The following is a 16485-nucleotide window of genomic DNA, read 5'->3' as shown; positions in this document are numbered from 1 at the left end:
GCCTCCACCTAGCAGAAGACGGAAGATACGACGCTGTTAAAAGTACTTTTGACGTTTCGATATTACTTTGACGGTTCTTTTGATTTTAGAATGCTTAATATGAAGAAAAATATCGATCAAATTCGACCTTGAAATATTATTTTAATTCATACACACGAACTTAAAACGTGTAAGCCTCTGTAATTATGTAAAATATAATAATTACCTTGTTGGCAAAACATTCTTCCAATTCGAAATGTTTACTGGCAGTGATCAACTCGTTGTTGTAATAGAAATACGCCACCAAGTGGCTGTCGGGGCACATCTGGTGGGACACTTTAATCGGCAGCATTATCTTCGACAAGTGTCTATCCATGAGAGCGTCTAGCTCAGAAGAGTTCCTCGCATCTAGATTCTTCTCGAAGATTTTGTCGAGCTTCACCTGGTTGGTATTGGGGCAGGGGCTGTTACGAGGTGACGTCTGGATCGGGTCGGTGGTGCTGGTGATCGGGCATTGGGTGGTAGCACCCCAGCGGTATATGATCCCTCCGCGGGTGATGACCTGAGATCAAATTTGTGGAGGAAATTCCTTCATAGAATGTTGACTAATGGATGTGAGTAGATAAATGTATTAAATACACGTGTTAAGACAAAAAATTAAGTAGTGGGGGTTACAGGAGTTTTTGATCGTTTTTTTTTATGTTAAAGTTATTTGGTTTGGAAATTGGATCACCCGATGATAAGTGGTCACCACTGCGAATAGTCACCGGTGCTGTCAAAAGTATTAATCATTTATTATATCATCAATGCGGCACCAACCACGGCCACCGAGATGTCACGTCATTGGTGTCACGCCTGTGGTTACCATGGCTCGAAATATTCAAACCGAGACACAACAGTACTACAGCCGGTAGGCGGTAGTCACTTTCGACCTCATTCCTCCTTAATCGGGGGGGGAAAAATATATAAAAATATGAGTATCGGCGGCACGGGAAGGGGAAGGGGAAGGGGGAAGGCAACGGGGCGGGGGCGTGACCCACCACGAAGTGCACGGTGAGCGCGGCGGCGCGCAGCGGCAGCGCGACGTAGAGCGGCAGCAGCGTGCGCGCGCGGCCCGCCGCCAGCGCGCCCAGCGCCGCGCGCGCGCCGCCGCCCGCCGTGCGCGCGCGCAGCCGCGCCGACGCCGCGCCCGCCTGCGCCTGCGCCGACGGGACTTGTTTATTTTATCGTTATTTGGAAAGCGAACACTTCTATGAAACATAGAATTACTTTACTTCTGCAATAATATTTATTATCTTATTATTATATTTCAGCTGAATCGACGAGATAATAACTAGGAGTACTAACATATAAACAGTCTAATAGACAATTACTTGAACCGAGACAAAAATAAGTCGTTGACAATTCATAAGATAAAAATAAATTCAAGCGCTAAAGCTAGGACACGTTGATTAAATATTACTTAAAAGTTAAATAGAATTGGTAACATTTTTAATAATCTTAAATAAAATTATTCAACGAAATCCAGATAAGCTATAGAGGATTAAACTACATTTGCAAACAGCCCAAATATCCGTAAAAATATAAATTTATATTTTACTGTGAAATAATATAAGGTACCTGGAAAATGTAATATGGACTGCCATCATCATCAGCTGTGAACATGACCCTCGCGATGCCTTTCCCATCGGTGGCGGAATCCACGCACGAGGCGCTGCTGGAGTTGAACTCCTCGTCGAGAGTGTGCGCCGCGGACCAGCACAGGCGCACGCTCTCGTTCGCCGCGGGCTTGTCGTCCCAGCGGGTAGCTTTGACCTGCGCGGTGAGATAAATCGTTTTGGACGTCAAATGGTTTTCCTTCTGACGTGTACCGATTTGCGCGCCCTAGTTTAAAATAAGTATCACGTAAGAAAAGGCCAATTTTATCACATAATTGTCTCAGGTGAGTTTGAAATCAAAAACTACTTTGCGCTTAAGAATTATGAAGAGATCTGAATAAGGCAGGAATTCTGCCACATATATTTTCTCTAACGCGCAGTGGAATTGTTTCCACATAAGCAACCATACTTCCTTAAATATGGGAAGACTTTTGTCAAACTGTGGAATCATTATGGGCCGTTATTTATCAAATGAAACAAGTACGCACTTTGATTTTGTAAGGTAGTCCAGGTGATATAACAACTCTGTGCTTTGTGAGGAACTCCAAGGTGACCGGATCGTCTACCACATGGGACACCACGGTCGTGTTCTGCCATATTCTCGTACCCTCCTCCTATAGTCGAGAAACATTTAATTAGGAGATTCTGATAGTGAATTAAATAACAATTGATGATCTTTACTATCTTTCTTTTCTATCTTTTAATGAACCATGAACATTAATTAAGTACTAAATTCTGATGATCATACTAATGCCACCACCTGTACCTCGACAGTGGTCCATTATAACTTCAAATTGGAACATGGTAGAATATAAGATTGGCTTTTCTGAAGTCCAAAACACAAACAAGAGGATCATGACATCTTAAGTCCCATGAAACGCAATGTTGAATGGCATATATTTCTTAGAGTGCTATTCCTACGGCTAAAGTTAGAGCAACCGTTATGTTTGCTTGGAATATATGTACGTATTCGCACTTACTTGAAAAGAGAAGTCAGCGACAACAACGTCAGGGGAACTGTCTCCATCCAGACCTATGCGCTTAGACGCAGCCGCGTGCCTGTGACACGCTCGGGGCGCCTTCAGGCGAACTGCGGTTCGGATGCCGCCAGTGCCTTCACCGGAACCTCCCACTCCGCGGAGACGGATGACCAACATGCCTTCCACTGCTTCTGACCACGGGTATCTTGGAAAGCGATGCAGGATAAAAACCAAGATCCAATAATTAGCGAATTACCCGAGGTAGTGGTTAAGAGCTACAATCTCGGCAAACGGTGCTGTTATGTGCTTTGCTTAAAAGCTTTTTGCGAAAACCTGTATATATGTCCCGGATGAAAACTTGCCGCTATTATATAGATATATCCACTGCATAGAACAGGAGAAGCGTAGTGGAATGAGATCGAAAAGATCCAAAGGAAGGAAAGGAATAAGAGCAACCCCTTAATCCCTTCCTTGCTACAATCAAATATTAAGGGCTGTTATGTACGAGTACTATTTATTTTATTATGGTTAGTTCAGTGGTATACAGCCTACCTAAAGTATAAATGTACATTTAATTCTAACGGCTGTTGTTATTTTCATTAATCATACAAGTTTCACACGTCGGAAAGGAAAATAGGAATAAAGTGTATAAAAAATATAACATAGTTCTGACTCGAAAAGTTTCCTAACAGTAACAATAAAGACGTGAAAAGTAATGAGACGATTACCTCACACACACGGTCCAGGCGAGTCTCTCGCTCGTTCTCAAGATTCTGGGTGCGTGACGAACTGTCAGTTGGAATGGCGGCAGTTCGTAGTTACCGACCAAGAATGATGTAGATCCCTAAAGAATTAAATTGAACAATATTTAAATATTGAAGATTATCTACCTATAAGATATGAATTCATTTGACTCTATATACACGCGTCGAAGGCAACTTTCTGGAGGGTCCTTTAGGAGAGAACACTACTTCGGTGTTCTTTTCATGTTTTTAAATAATTTCTGATATTTTACTCGGTGGGAGGGACTGGTAAGTCCGTCTGAGCAGGTGCCACCCAATCATCATATGGCGAGGTTAACGATTCCTAGAGCGCCAACGTCTATGGGCGGCGGGGACCACCCGCAATAGCAACGAAGGCGAGTAGGTCGGGGCCGCACCAGCGCGCCGTCGGCGAGGCGCGCGCGCAGCGTCCAGCGGCCGGGCGGCGCGGCGGCGTCGAGGCGCGCCTGCGCCTGCGCCACGCCCAGGCGGCTGCGCACGCGCGCCCAGCGCCACGCCGGCGCGTCGGCCCACGCGCCGCCCCACGCGCCGCCCGGGCCCGACACCCAGATCTCCTCGAACTGCGGCCAATGCGGCGAACGGTATTATTGAAAACATGTCAATTGACATAAGGTGGGTGGCCCATGGAAGGCCACCTTAACGAGTAAACACTTTTTATTCGTTAATTAACTGGATAAATGAAGGAATCAAATTTTTAAGTAATACTTTGTTTTATTGTATACCATATAAATCACTTTTTTTTTAAGCTAGCTTTAATCACTTTTTATTAAAATTAAGTTTTATTAAGCTCTTCCAAATGGCCTTGCAAGGAACACGGCTCCAAACAAGGCCAATATTATACATCAGTCGTTTGACTTAAAAATAGAATTGTAACAATTGATATATCTGCTTTTACTAAAATTACATAATAAGTTCTTTCATTTAAGCGAAACATTAAATGCTTAATATGTTTTTATCATCTATAAAAAACTCAACGAACATTACTTGAACACCATCCTATAACTAAGAATATATTATTGAGAATTATTTAAAAATAGTAGTAATGAGTATTATATTGACATCAAATAACTTGCTAACACGTTTTATGATAAAATTTAAAACTTTTTTTTACCTAAAATTACCTTATGGGTCCGTTCTTTGTAAGGCCAAAATGTTCCTAAGAAGGCCAAACTAACAGTTATCATCAAATACTTTTTTTAAGAAGTGAGATTCTTCAAAATGGTGTTTTACATGGGCTTATTAATTTTTTGAGCTCTAGCTGGATTCATTAGCTGGGGTTTTCTTTTTGAAATAGATGGATTTAGAGCCAAAAACATATTGAACCATTTGTGTCCGGCCATTCTTGAGCATACATAATGAAAGTATTCTTGATTTTAAACCTCTTACAAAATAAAAATGCTTGTTTTTTGATAAATTTAGGCGTAAGCGGTACACCCATTTTGCAAAACTTTTTGTTAGATTCGCTGTGATAAATCCTCTTCCAATTGTTTTGTCAAAATAATTTTGAAAAAGAGTATTCAATATGACTTAAAAAATTTAATAAGCCTTATAAATAAAAACATTATAAATATAAAACATTGTTTTAAATGTAACGGTACGTATTTATAACTAAAAAGTAACTGTTCATATGTTATATGGTTTGTAGAAGATCCTTGTAAGGCCCATGTACCCTAGCAAGGCCAACCGTCAAATGTTTGATTGGCCTTATAAGGAACCAACGACTTTCCTAAGAATACTACCAATATTTTAAGTTATCTCCAAAACTATTTTATTTTTCTGAAATACCATAAACATATCCTTATACTATAATTTACAGTAACAAATATGAGATAATAATACGTTATTAAACTAAAAACTTTTGTTTTTCTGTGCGCGCGATTAACAATTGTAACGTCGACAACAAAGTCTACGAAGCAGGTCGCACAGCCACAATAACAGCGCATGCGACTTGCCGCTGCATCTGTGGCCTTGAGTTTGATGCATCTTAGTGTATAGCAGAAGGAATATGTCTTTACATGTCAATAACTACGAATTTTCAATAGTTGGCCTTCAAAGGAGCGCGGCCTTCCATGGTCCACCCACCTTACTTAATATTCCAAATTTTACACCGTGGGTTCGTAAGAAATCTAAATATTTTTTTATAGAACTTTATTAAGAATTGATTTTGATTGATTGAATTAATCAATCGGCAAAATTAAAAATATCTGCGCAATTTTATTATAGACATAAACACCTTGCCTCGAGTGATATTTATTGACTTTGCGGAGTTGGAAACTTGACGTTAAGCGTACAAGCTTATCCTTACGTCTCGTGTACATACAATGATTTTTTGAATTATGAGTATTCCTACTTTGTATAATAAAAACAAATTAAATATCTGTAGCGTTACTCCAAAATAATATGCCATATGACATAATACTCGTACTACGAAAATAACCAAAACATACTAGACGAGCGGTATCAATATCAGTTAGTTGTCCAACTTTACTAAACACGGACGCCGCGGAGCTGAGTCTTCCTGTCAGAGACGATAAATGGGGACTCCACTAAAGTTTAGAATCAAATGTTATTCCTAAAAACACCGTAGTATCTGTTACGTCATGTGTGTACACATGCACACAAAACTAAATTATTTATTGTGATCCAATTCTGTAGCTACTAAGTTGACGAGTAAAAAAGTAAAGAGATATGACTTTGGAATAACTATTTTATTCATAGTTAAGACGAGAAAATGTCTGTCGAGTCAGATAATTTTCTTATAATTTTTAAGTGCTATTATTGTAATAAGGAAAAAATATATTCGAATATCAACCATTTTTTCATATCTAAATTTACTGATCCTGAACGACAATGAACAAAACAGTCTTTCAATCATAGTTAACGAGAAAATCCAAACGAAATATTAAATCTATTCAAACGTTAATTGGAAAAGTAACGAATTTTTTTTTTCTCTATTCCATAGTTACAGTTAGTTAAAATTAGCAAACAGGAATTAAGCAAGAGAATCCAGACGATACCGCTAGTGTTGAAATATAAGATGCAGGGCTAAGAGGACGTACAAGCGGGTCCCGAGACTCACTCAAGGCTGGTTCGGTCAAGTGGATATCTCCTGGTTGTTACGAGATACTTCTACGTGAGCCAGCATACGAGACACTTAGGGTTGTCACCTCCGAGTGTCGGAAACCAGGACATTATGAGAACTCCATATATTTTTTTGTTAAAATCAGGAATTATGCGTTATACCATTGTATTTTATGTGTTCGGGTAAGGATGTCTTATTGGTTATTTTGGATGCAAATTACGGTTGAATAAAATTAATGACATATCGACTGCCGTTTTTGAAATCTTTTATATATGTATAAAAGCGAAATACCACTTATTGGTTAATCACGAAATCTCAGAAACTATAACACATACAAAATTGAATTGAAATTGAAACAGGTAGGATCCTTATAGGGGGTAGACATCCGCTAAGAACGGATTTTACGAAGCTCCACTCCTAAGGGGGTAAAGGTTCAGCTAGTATGAAATAAATTACAAATGTTGCCCAAATTTTTGGCACCAGAAAGTGGAAGGAAATCGATTGAAAACTTTTAATAAACGTCTTTGTCAATTAGCTTCGACACGAAAGCATCACGTAAATCACGATTTAGGGTTGGACTTTACGTCGCCGAGTTTTGCATACCAAAATATATAATTCATTACATTTATAATTGTATATTACATAATATGTAGAGTTAATATCGGTCACTATAATGAAGTTGTTAAGGAAATGGACTAATCCTCATTTAATACTTTTAAAATTCGAAAATGTTCTACGAAAAACAGACGGCAGGCTACCCTAAGCATTCAACATATTCCAGATTACGAAAGGGCTCTATACCCGTATCTACTATAACTGATAACAAATTAATATTAACGACCTTTACTTGCTAGCATTCCTTAGCAGTGTTTAGATAAACACTATTTATTTTACTTTTTATCATTATTGATTACTTATTAAAAAAAAAGATTATTAAAGGCACTGTTTAACTAATCCCCCCTAAAAGAAATTTGTTTCTAAATCCATCTTTAATAATTCCATAAAATATTTTATCTGTAAAAGTTAGTAAAAGGGCTTTATACAAATAACTCTCAGAAATTAGAGGAATTATTCCAAATATGCATGTTACGAAGGGTGGGGGTAGCATTTGCGTATAATATGCCCTTCGAGTTTCAAGATTACTTCATACTAAATTTCACCAAATTCGTTTCAGTATTTTATCCTTGGAAGCAGTGACAGACTTACGTTTCCTACTATTTGTAAATGCCTTAAGGTTGCCTGAATAACATTGTTCTAATAGAAATAAAGTCTGCTCTAATTAACGCGCCGCTTGTCTAAGTTTAATTGATGTATAATAATGTACAATTGTATTTTTAATTTTTTTTTTTATTATTGTTTTAATTTCCAATCTATTTAAATTTAAATATAAAACCTGTATTAACAAAATTGATCGTTATAAAAAAAGTAACCAGTAACAGCCTGAATATGAACAAATACTGGGCTTAAGTCTCTCTCTTTGAAGAACTTTTGGAATTTATTCCATAAAACCTTAACTTAAGATTGGAATATTTATATGCCATTATGTTACTTCTGGCAACACAGACAAACAGATACTAAGCCATTGGTATTTTTTAAGCAATCAGTCGCTACGATTCATTGCTCGTTGAAATTGTACTTACGTTAGAATGTGCAGGAGTCAGGTCCGCTTTGAGCACGATGGCTCGAATCCTCACCAAGTCTCCGGGTCGGTACCTCGCGCGGTCGGTGTGGACGACCACTATCTTGCCGCTCGCTATCCGCAGGGATATACGGCGGTCCCAAGAACATTTTGCTTCGGGGTACCTGGAAATAGAAAGATCATCATCATTTCATTGGAAAGACCCAGAACATGTTTTCCTTATTTAAGATCTTCAAACTTTGACGGTGTTTTTGTAGATATTGCCAAATATTTGAGTCCGTAGTTTATATTTCAATTGACGCAAAAACAACACAATGCAATTAATACCGTATATTAACACTGAGTTCTGCTCTGCTGTTTGGTTTTTCTGGCACCGAAATATCAAGACAGCCTCCGTCTCCTGGAAACAGAAACAATTTTTTTAACTTGTAATTCACAGTAATCTACAAAGTAGTCTTCTTGAAGAAATATGGACTATGATGGTCAAACTCAAAGACTAACTGTGCAGTAAATATAGCTAGTACATAATCCGACGGGACCTAAATCCGAGATACAAATCAAGTGCAGATGCCCGTCCTGGTTTACAAACTTTCCGAAACAGGAATGAGTAATACTTCCAGCTTTGATTATTGAAGTTTATGCTCTAATGTCGAAATACGACAAATGTTTACATGATGAGAGATGATACGAAGTATAGTTAGTTCACGTGTTATAGGAAACACTGATGATGGAACTATGACCACTGTATGGGAGTCTGGCGTGTTGATCGGTTTTTAGTATATTTTGATAATTTTTGTCGCCCAAGGGTTTGCTCGCGTTGGAATCAGATCGGATGAAATTTAGCCTATGTCATTCCTTAGTGTTCAAGCTTGCTTCATAGCAATTTTCATCAGATTCTGTTCAATGGTTTGGCCGTAAAAGAGCAACAGACAGACAAACAGACATAAATGACATTGTTACTTTCGCATCTATAATTTTACTATACATGATATCCCAGAAAAAAAAATAGTGGTAAGACTTGAATTGAGCTAAATATTGGAACGTCTACACACCAGGCGGCAAATCCCTGGTCGCGCTCGACCTCTCGCCGTCCTCTGTGACCAATGTCAGGACCATTCGCGCTGAACCTTCCGGGTAGAACCGAGATATACAAGTCCTGCTTGTGCCGCCAGCTGTAAGCACGCCTGGCGCCAGGAAAAGATGGTACCGGTCCGAACATGGTGAACTAGAAACATAAAAATATATTTCATATTAAATACTAAAAATACTACTTTTATGCTAAGCACCTTAAATATTTAATCTGCGTATTATAACATAGTATATATTATCCTGGATGAGATCGCTGCTTTAGCGATAAGGCCGCCTGTTGTACCTTATACAAATTTTGTTAATTCATATATCAAATTTACTTTAAGTATTGGTGTGCAAAAAACAATATTTTATTTTTTTAAGGAGATAGATATTTTGTAAATCAGATTTTAAGTCATTCTTTTTACAGATAAAAGACGACTTAGTTAAATATCTAATGTTAGTATTTTTCCTGTATTTTTATTCGCCTGCATAACTTTAGCCGTTCGAGATTTACATAATATTATGGAACACGAGATAACTATCCATGGGAATAAAAACGTAAGGACAGACTATATAGGCGAGTATTGTTTTCAGCCTTCGTAAAGCGGTCTTCGTCTTTTTACTTACGACGAAACATAATAATCAATGAAAAGATGATCAATCTTATAACTAAAATAGAAAAATCGCGATTCACAAAGCATAAGTTGTTTCCATCAGTTTATAATTCCAAAACTATTTTGATAAAATGTAGTATAAGGTAAAATATCATTCAAATGAATAATTTAATTATTAGACATATTATTAAGGTTATTAAATTTGAAATTAATGGATAGCATTCATTATTAACTAACGGTCTGTACAATTATCCGAACATGTCCACGGTGATTCTCGAAGAATCTATTGAATAGCGTTTTATTGATTTTAAAATTATGAACTTAAAGTAAAATAAAATAAAATTAACACTTCAAAGAAATGTTAAATAAAAGTAAATATACCACCTTCTTGCGTATAAATATATTATTTAATATGTTTAAGACGGATAAATTACCGTTATTCTTTACGTACTTATGCAAATATTAAATCCTCAATCCTTTGTGGGTCAAAGTCGACATCTACAAATTCAACAAGGTTCAGTAATGTTTAATGTTCCTGCGTTATGAAGGTCAGATAAAAGAAATCGAGGACCTGCAAACGGACAGCTGTTTAGAGGTCAGAGTACGAGATTCTACGAAATTTATTACATTTGATAATTTAAACATTGCCAATTAATAACTTTTTATTGTGATTGGAACCCGGGTCTGTGGCCTTTTATGCTAGCCGCTATACCAATGAGGTAGTTATAACATCTTATAATTAAAGCGGGTAGTTAAAATCACGATACACTAAATAAAGTTAAAATAGCCGTTGTGGCATAGAAGAAGGTGGTTAGAAAATAATTCTGAGTTTAAATTCGGGCGACTATTTCATTTTCATACGCTTGATTTGTGTTTATAGTCAAGGAAAATATTGTGAGTTTTGGACGTGGCGGATGAAAATGTCTTAGTTGATATTACTTGGTAGTGTGCTCGTGTAACTACAGGCACAAGAGACGTATCATCTTAATACACAAGGTTCGCTGCGTATTGGCGATTTGAAGAATGGTTAATATTTCTTACAGCGCCTCGCGATGTCGATCACGATGTTGTGATTACTTGAAATTATGAATGAAAAAATAACGCATTAGTTAGGGGACTTAGCTTGTTCGCAGTACGTATACATAATTATGTATTTGTTTTGATGGTTCACAAAATTTATTTAATATATTTTGAAGTATAATTAAAAAAAAGACAGACCAAATAAGCGCAAACTTGATTATTTTTACCATCGTTTGTATACGTGAGGCGGAGAGGTTAACTGATGACACTTACAGCCTACTCCAATGGAAGTAGGAAAAAAGATAAACAAACCTTAGATTTATATATTTCATGCGATTTGGTAATAGCTCGGCTACATAGTGCAATATTAAGAGTTTATGATTAATATATCTTTATTTATTATACAACACTATTGCACTTAACCACTTATTTCCACTTTAATTTTACTTAAATCCTTCCTGAAACAATTACCGTGCAACTGTTTCTATATATATTATTATTTCTATATATATATATATATTATTTCTATATATATATATAATTTCATAGAATTATCATTTAGATGTACCGAGTAACCAACCGGACCTTCGTCCATTGTTTCCCAAGGCAGAATAATTAACTTTTTTGTTATATTCAAATCAACGTAATTATTATTTGTAAGTCGTTCATTAATTATGAAGCAAAAAATAATCGTGAGAAAATCGACGGAGTTAATTGTATATTATTATTAGTACGGCAAGGACCGATGGCTATGTTTACGTCATTTTATAAACGTTTTAATTTTTTTTTTATGTAGTGGTAGGCGGGTCGGGAAATTTGCCCCCTGATGTTAAGTGGTCCTCACCGCCCGTAGACATTGGCCCGTAGATTTTCATTCATATACCGCATTTAGTAAAAAGCGGCTATTTTAATATTAGAAACAGACTATGTTACTTTAAAAGCTCGAACTAAGGTAACTCTTAAGATTTTCCAGTAAAACCTAAGATTTACCGACATGAGCTGGTAAATGTAAATATTTATTATAAAGGGACGACTTTTTCGGACTTTTACCATTCCAAGCTAACCTAACCTAACATGTAAATCCTAAGATTTACCAACTGAATGATGCAAAAAGTTCGAATCCCAAAGTTTTATGGACATTTACCATTATAGATATGTATATAGATTTTTCCGGCGGCAAAAAAGATATGCCTAAATGCTATTGTAGCCACTCCCAATACGTGACAATTTGACAAGCAACGCGCGGCTTTATTTGAATCGACATTTATTGTAATTATGTATACCTATGTGTGAATATGTTTGTAAGTCGTAGGTACGATTTTTATAATTCATTCCGTACATTGTAAATGTATTTGTTCAAATTGTTCATTCAAACGTAAAACGTAACGTAATATAACAGTGGTCACTAAGTTCGAAATTCAAATAAGAAAAATGACGTACGTTCTTAATCAAATCAAAATCAAATCAAAATATACTTTATTCAAGTAGGCTTTTACAAGCACTTTGAAATCGTCATTTAACAAACTATTGAAAGTAAAGCTACCACCGGTTCGGAATGTAGATTGTACCGAGGAGAACCGACAAGAAACTCAGTAGTTACTCTTTTTCAACATCTAAAAATACAATTATGTTAGTTAAATACAATTATTGTATAATCTGTTGTGTTGGATGGATTCGATCAAGTGATAAACTCGTTACTTATTATGGTCTACAATTTCAGTTAATATTGATATTTAAAAATGTTTAATAAATATATTATTTTGGAACAATTATTCATATAATCATTTAATTCGGTTAAATTATATGAAAAGGTTGATAACCGCTGTTTCTAGAATAGTATCCGATTATGTTTGTAACAGATATAGCCACTGCCTTAGCATAAAGGAATTCTTCTAAGCTATGAGTAAGATAGTCTTAATCATTGATATGCAAAACTTAACGCGTATTTTATTTATAGTTCTAGAACTGTTAAATATAATTGAATACATTGCTACTTGATTATATTCTTTAAATTCCATATAGGTGACCACTTACCACCGGATGGTACGTGGTCACAGTCAATATACATTGGCATTGCAAGGCTGGTATCTCAGATATTGTTGTCACTGGTACACATTGCCAATTGTACCGACAGAAATTGGTAATTCCAAAGGGCCGTTTAAGTAAAGGATATGAGTATAAATCTTCACAAAGATTTTAGTAATATTGACCATTAATTACATCTTCAATACGCCAAAACCATGTGTACAACAGTATCACCAACGCGTGAATCCTTAGTTTACTGTCTATGTTGTGATGTTTTAACGCCACTTGGGTAGATCTTGCTTTTTTTTATAAATACATTTCGAAAATTCAACTTAAAACATGAATAATACTAATATAATTATACAATAACTAAGCACTAGTTGAGGGTAAGCTGGGGCTTGGGTATACGAAACGCTGTTAAACACAGATGGACGAATTGTATAACCATAATATAGATATAAAATTAGTTTTACATTGCGACTGTTCTTCAATCCTGATGAATATTTACCATGGTATATTTGAGCAGCTAATTTTTGTAATTAAGATGGATAAAATTCAATTAAAATAAAATATCACACTGACCTCGTAATATTTTGCGGTGTTTCGATGAAATTCGCCTGCGCCGGTAATATAAACAATACGATAAACCAACACATTGTCACGTCTTGTTTACCTGTTTTTTTGTAAACACTCGTCCAAGACACTTATATCACAATTTATTTTCAATTTCTTTGTATCGTATTCAAAGCACAATAGAAAACTTTTAATCATTTTACACGCAAGTTTATTACTAAACTGATTCTAAACAAGCAGTACATGACAATCTTTTTTTAATAAATTTAGCGGCATAAATATTCTTTGATAAAAGAACGCTTCGATTCAGTCTAACAGATTAATAGTTAAATAAAAAACAGCTTAAACATTAATTCAAAAAGAAAACATTCTAAATTTAAACGGAAATGAACCGCGTTGTTAAGAGAGATGCGCTCGACTAGATCGCTGACCGACGACCGTCGCTTGCGCAAAGGTCGCGCGCGAATGTGTGCGCGCAGATGTCGGTAACATTTTTTTTTTCTTTATTTAATTATTGATGCGTAACAGTTATAACTTTTTATTTGTGACCTCCTTTATGAGTACCGTTTTATATTGTTAACGAAATGCATTTATCGAGACGATTCAATAAAATCTGTATGTCTTAATTTATATTAACTTGTTTAAGTTTAAGAGCAACGCTGGGAACTTTTTAATATTAACATGTAAAACATACTATTTAGATTTGATCCAAATCAACAGTCATTTTATATTTAAACATATTATAATGGAGACCTTAGAACTTATAATTTTCGTGGTCACGTAATTAGACAACACCATTTTTTTAAATGGAATTTTCTAAATATTCATATTTATATTAATTGAAAAACGAATTTTAAGTATTTATACGTTATAACGTTAATGGGTATTTTTCCTCTAAAATATAAGTCTCTAAGTCCATAGGTCTTATGCCTTACACAAAAAGTATGTATATATATTTAAATATTAAATAATAATCTGTTAACATTTTTAAAGGTATTATCTGGCATAGATTAATGAACAGAAAATATATTAAAATGTTAAACTTAATCTTAATTACGGAACCAGTTAAATTCCAACACGCTTAACATGTTTTTTAATCAGGTAGCGGTAAATCAACCGTATGATATGCGATGCAAACTGTGATGAACTTCCAATCTTATTCACGACATAAATATTCGATACAATAGAATCCAATATTAAAATATTTAAAAAAAAACCAAAGAACTGTCGTTAATTATTATATGAAATATTTATAATTTATAAATGTTGTTCTAACCTGGTTAGGTTAATAGGTCGAGCATTGACCGAATAAAATAGATTATGATATAAACAATGAAAGCTAGAAATTAATCAAATAGAAATAACTCTTTATTATTAGTGGTTGTTTTTTTTAGAATAGCACAGACCTAATCGCATTCAGCCAAGTAATTAAATATAATAAATTATAGTATTCAATTTTAGTATTCGTTTATCGGTTATTATAATGATCGTTTTTTTTTAATCATATATTTAGTGATAAAATGTATACACAGTTACAGTTTCACCTGTAGGAATGTGGGTTTATGTATGCTTTATGTTTATTAGCGTGTGTGGTTGTATCTTTATAGTGCCCTTCGTAATTATGCTTCGCCCGGTCGGAAAGCAGTTTGTTCACTTTGATTCTGATGACTACTAAAACGTAAGAAATGTGATTTTAATACGTACTTAAATCAATAACTGTATTTAACTGCATTTTTATTAATGAGATTGCAAAGTGTTATTTACATTTGTCACTGATGTACATTAAACGATTTGTTCGTTTGCACTTATGAAGCTCAAAAGCTGTTAGTGTAAATATTTACAAAAAAAAAAGAAAACTACCTATGTTAACATAAAGTACAGTGGCTCCATACTGAGCAAAGCCTGTCCTACGAACACCAAATACCAGTTACAATTTAGCACGCTTAAACACTTGTTCAGATGATATCTCGTCCGCAAATCTAATACTTTAAAATTAAACAATAACAATACGCTTCATGCTTCTCTATAGTCCAGTGTTTATAAAAATCAAAATATTATTTTGTAGTAGGAAGTAGGGATATAAAAGTCCGTAAACAAAAATCATCGTAAACGTAGGGAAGATTTACACATATAAAGATAAGATTAAAAGTATCAGCACTGACATGACATCTTGTCAAAGATGTTTGAGTTTATTCTGCTAAGCTGCTCCAGTGATTGGGATAAATAAATATCCGGAAGGTGATAACCGAATTTAGAGTTGAAATTTGGCACATAGCTGCCTTGATATTATAAGACTTCCTTCCAATTTTTGGCGCATTTTAATAGTTTCAGTCGGTGCCTAGTATATGTAGGTACCTATAGATATGTCTTTACAGTTTTTTTTACCACTTTTAACACCACGAGAACGATTTGAGTTATTAACGCAACTTAAGTACTTGAAAATTTAATGGTGCTAGGCTGGTTTTGAGATTGAATTTTTTTGGTTATAATCTACGCGTTTTAGTCCCTGATAATATTATATAAATAGATAATCATTATATTCTTAGGTGTCTATCGTACGGTGCCGAAACTTGGACACGAAGTACGGGACTAGACCACAAATTTAATAATAATAGAATATAACGACTCAGAATGCTATGGAGCGAGTTACGCTCGGAGTATCTTTGAAGGATTACATCCACAATGAGTTTATTCGGGGATGAACTGTAGTTTGCAAACGACATAGCTTGCAAACTGAAGTAACAGTGGGCGGGTCACCTATGTCGTAGGATCGATGTCCGTTGGAAAAAACGAGTCCTAAAATGGAGAGCGTGGTTCGGCAAACGCAGCGTAGGAGATCCTCCATCCAGGTGTACCGACCTGAAGAAGTTGGAAGGACCAGACTAAATGCGTAAAGACAGAGAACCAGGAGCTTTGGCGCACCATAAGTTCGAAGACGATTCCATCTAATTTCATTTTATTTGCTTTAATTTCGACGCCAAGTGACGCCATCTATATTTTACAAAGACAACTACTTAGTTTGATACATTGAAACTGAGTGTATCGTATAGAGGGCGTTAGGT

The 16485-nt window shown here is 35.5% G+C and overlaps 1 protein-coding gene across 1 annotated transcript in view; it reads right to left on the bottom strand.

Annotated features, from left to right (window-relative positions):
- Window positions 1-13874, bottom strand: part of LOC113398394 (murinoglobulin-2-like) — a 36435-nt gene extending 22561 nt beyond the window's left edge. The window contains exons 1-12 of the mRNA XM_064217731.1: window positions 13433-13874; window positions 9173-9345; window positions 8448-8520; window positions 8122-8284; window positions 3777-3959; window positions 3346-3461; window positions 2618-2822; window positions 2126-2251; window positions 1600-1794; window positions 1020-1178; window positions 206-541; window positions 1-8 (exon numbers count right to left, since the gene is read on the bottom strand). The exon at window positions 1-8 is cut by the window's left edge and continues 218 nt beyond it. Of these exons, the coding sequence (XP_064073801.1) occupies window positions 1-8; window positions 206-541; window positions 1020-1178; window positions 1600-1794; window positions 2126-2251; window positions 2618-2822; window positions 3346-3461; window positions 3777-3959; window positions 8122-8284; window positions 8448-8520; window positions 9173-9345; window positions 13433-13506 (1811 nt within the window). The 5' untranslated portion in view covers window positions 13507-13874. The remainder of the gene's footprint in view (window positions 9-205; window positions 542-1019; window positions 1179-1599; window positions 1795-2125; window positions 2252-2617; window positions 2823-3345; window positions 3462-3776; window positions 3960-8121; window positions 8285-8447; window positions 8521-9172; window positions 9346-13432) is intronic.
- Between the last annotated feature and the right edge of the window lie 2611 nt (window positions 13875-16485).

The sequence above is a fragment of the Vanessa tameamea genome, chromosome 18 (assembly GCF_037043105.1).
Source record: "Vanessa tameamea isolate UH-Manoa-2023 chromosome 18, ilVanTame1 primary haplotype, whole genome shotgun sequence".
Lineage (NCBI taxonomy): Eukaryota > Metazoa > Arthropoda > Insecta > Lepidoptera > Nymphalidae > Vanessa > Vanessa tameamea.
Note: the sequence above shows the minus strand (reverse complement) of the source record. Positions and strands in the feature narration are given on the sequence as shown.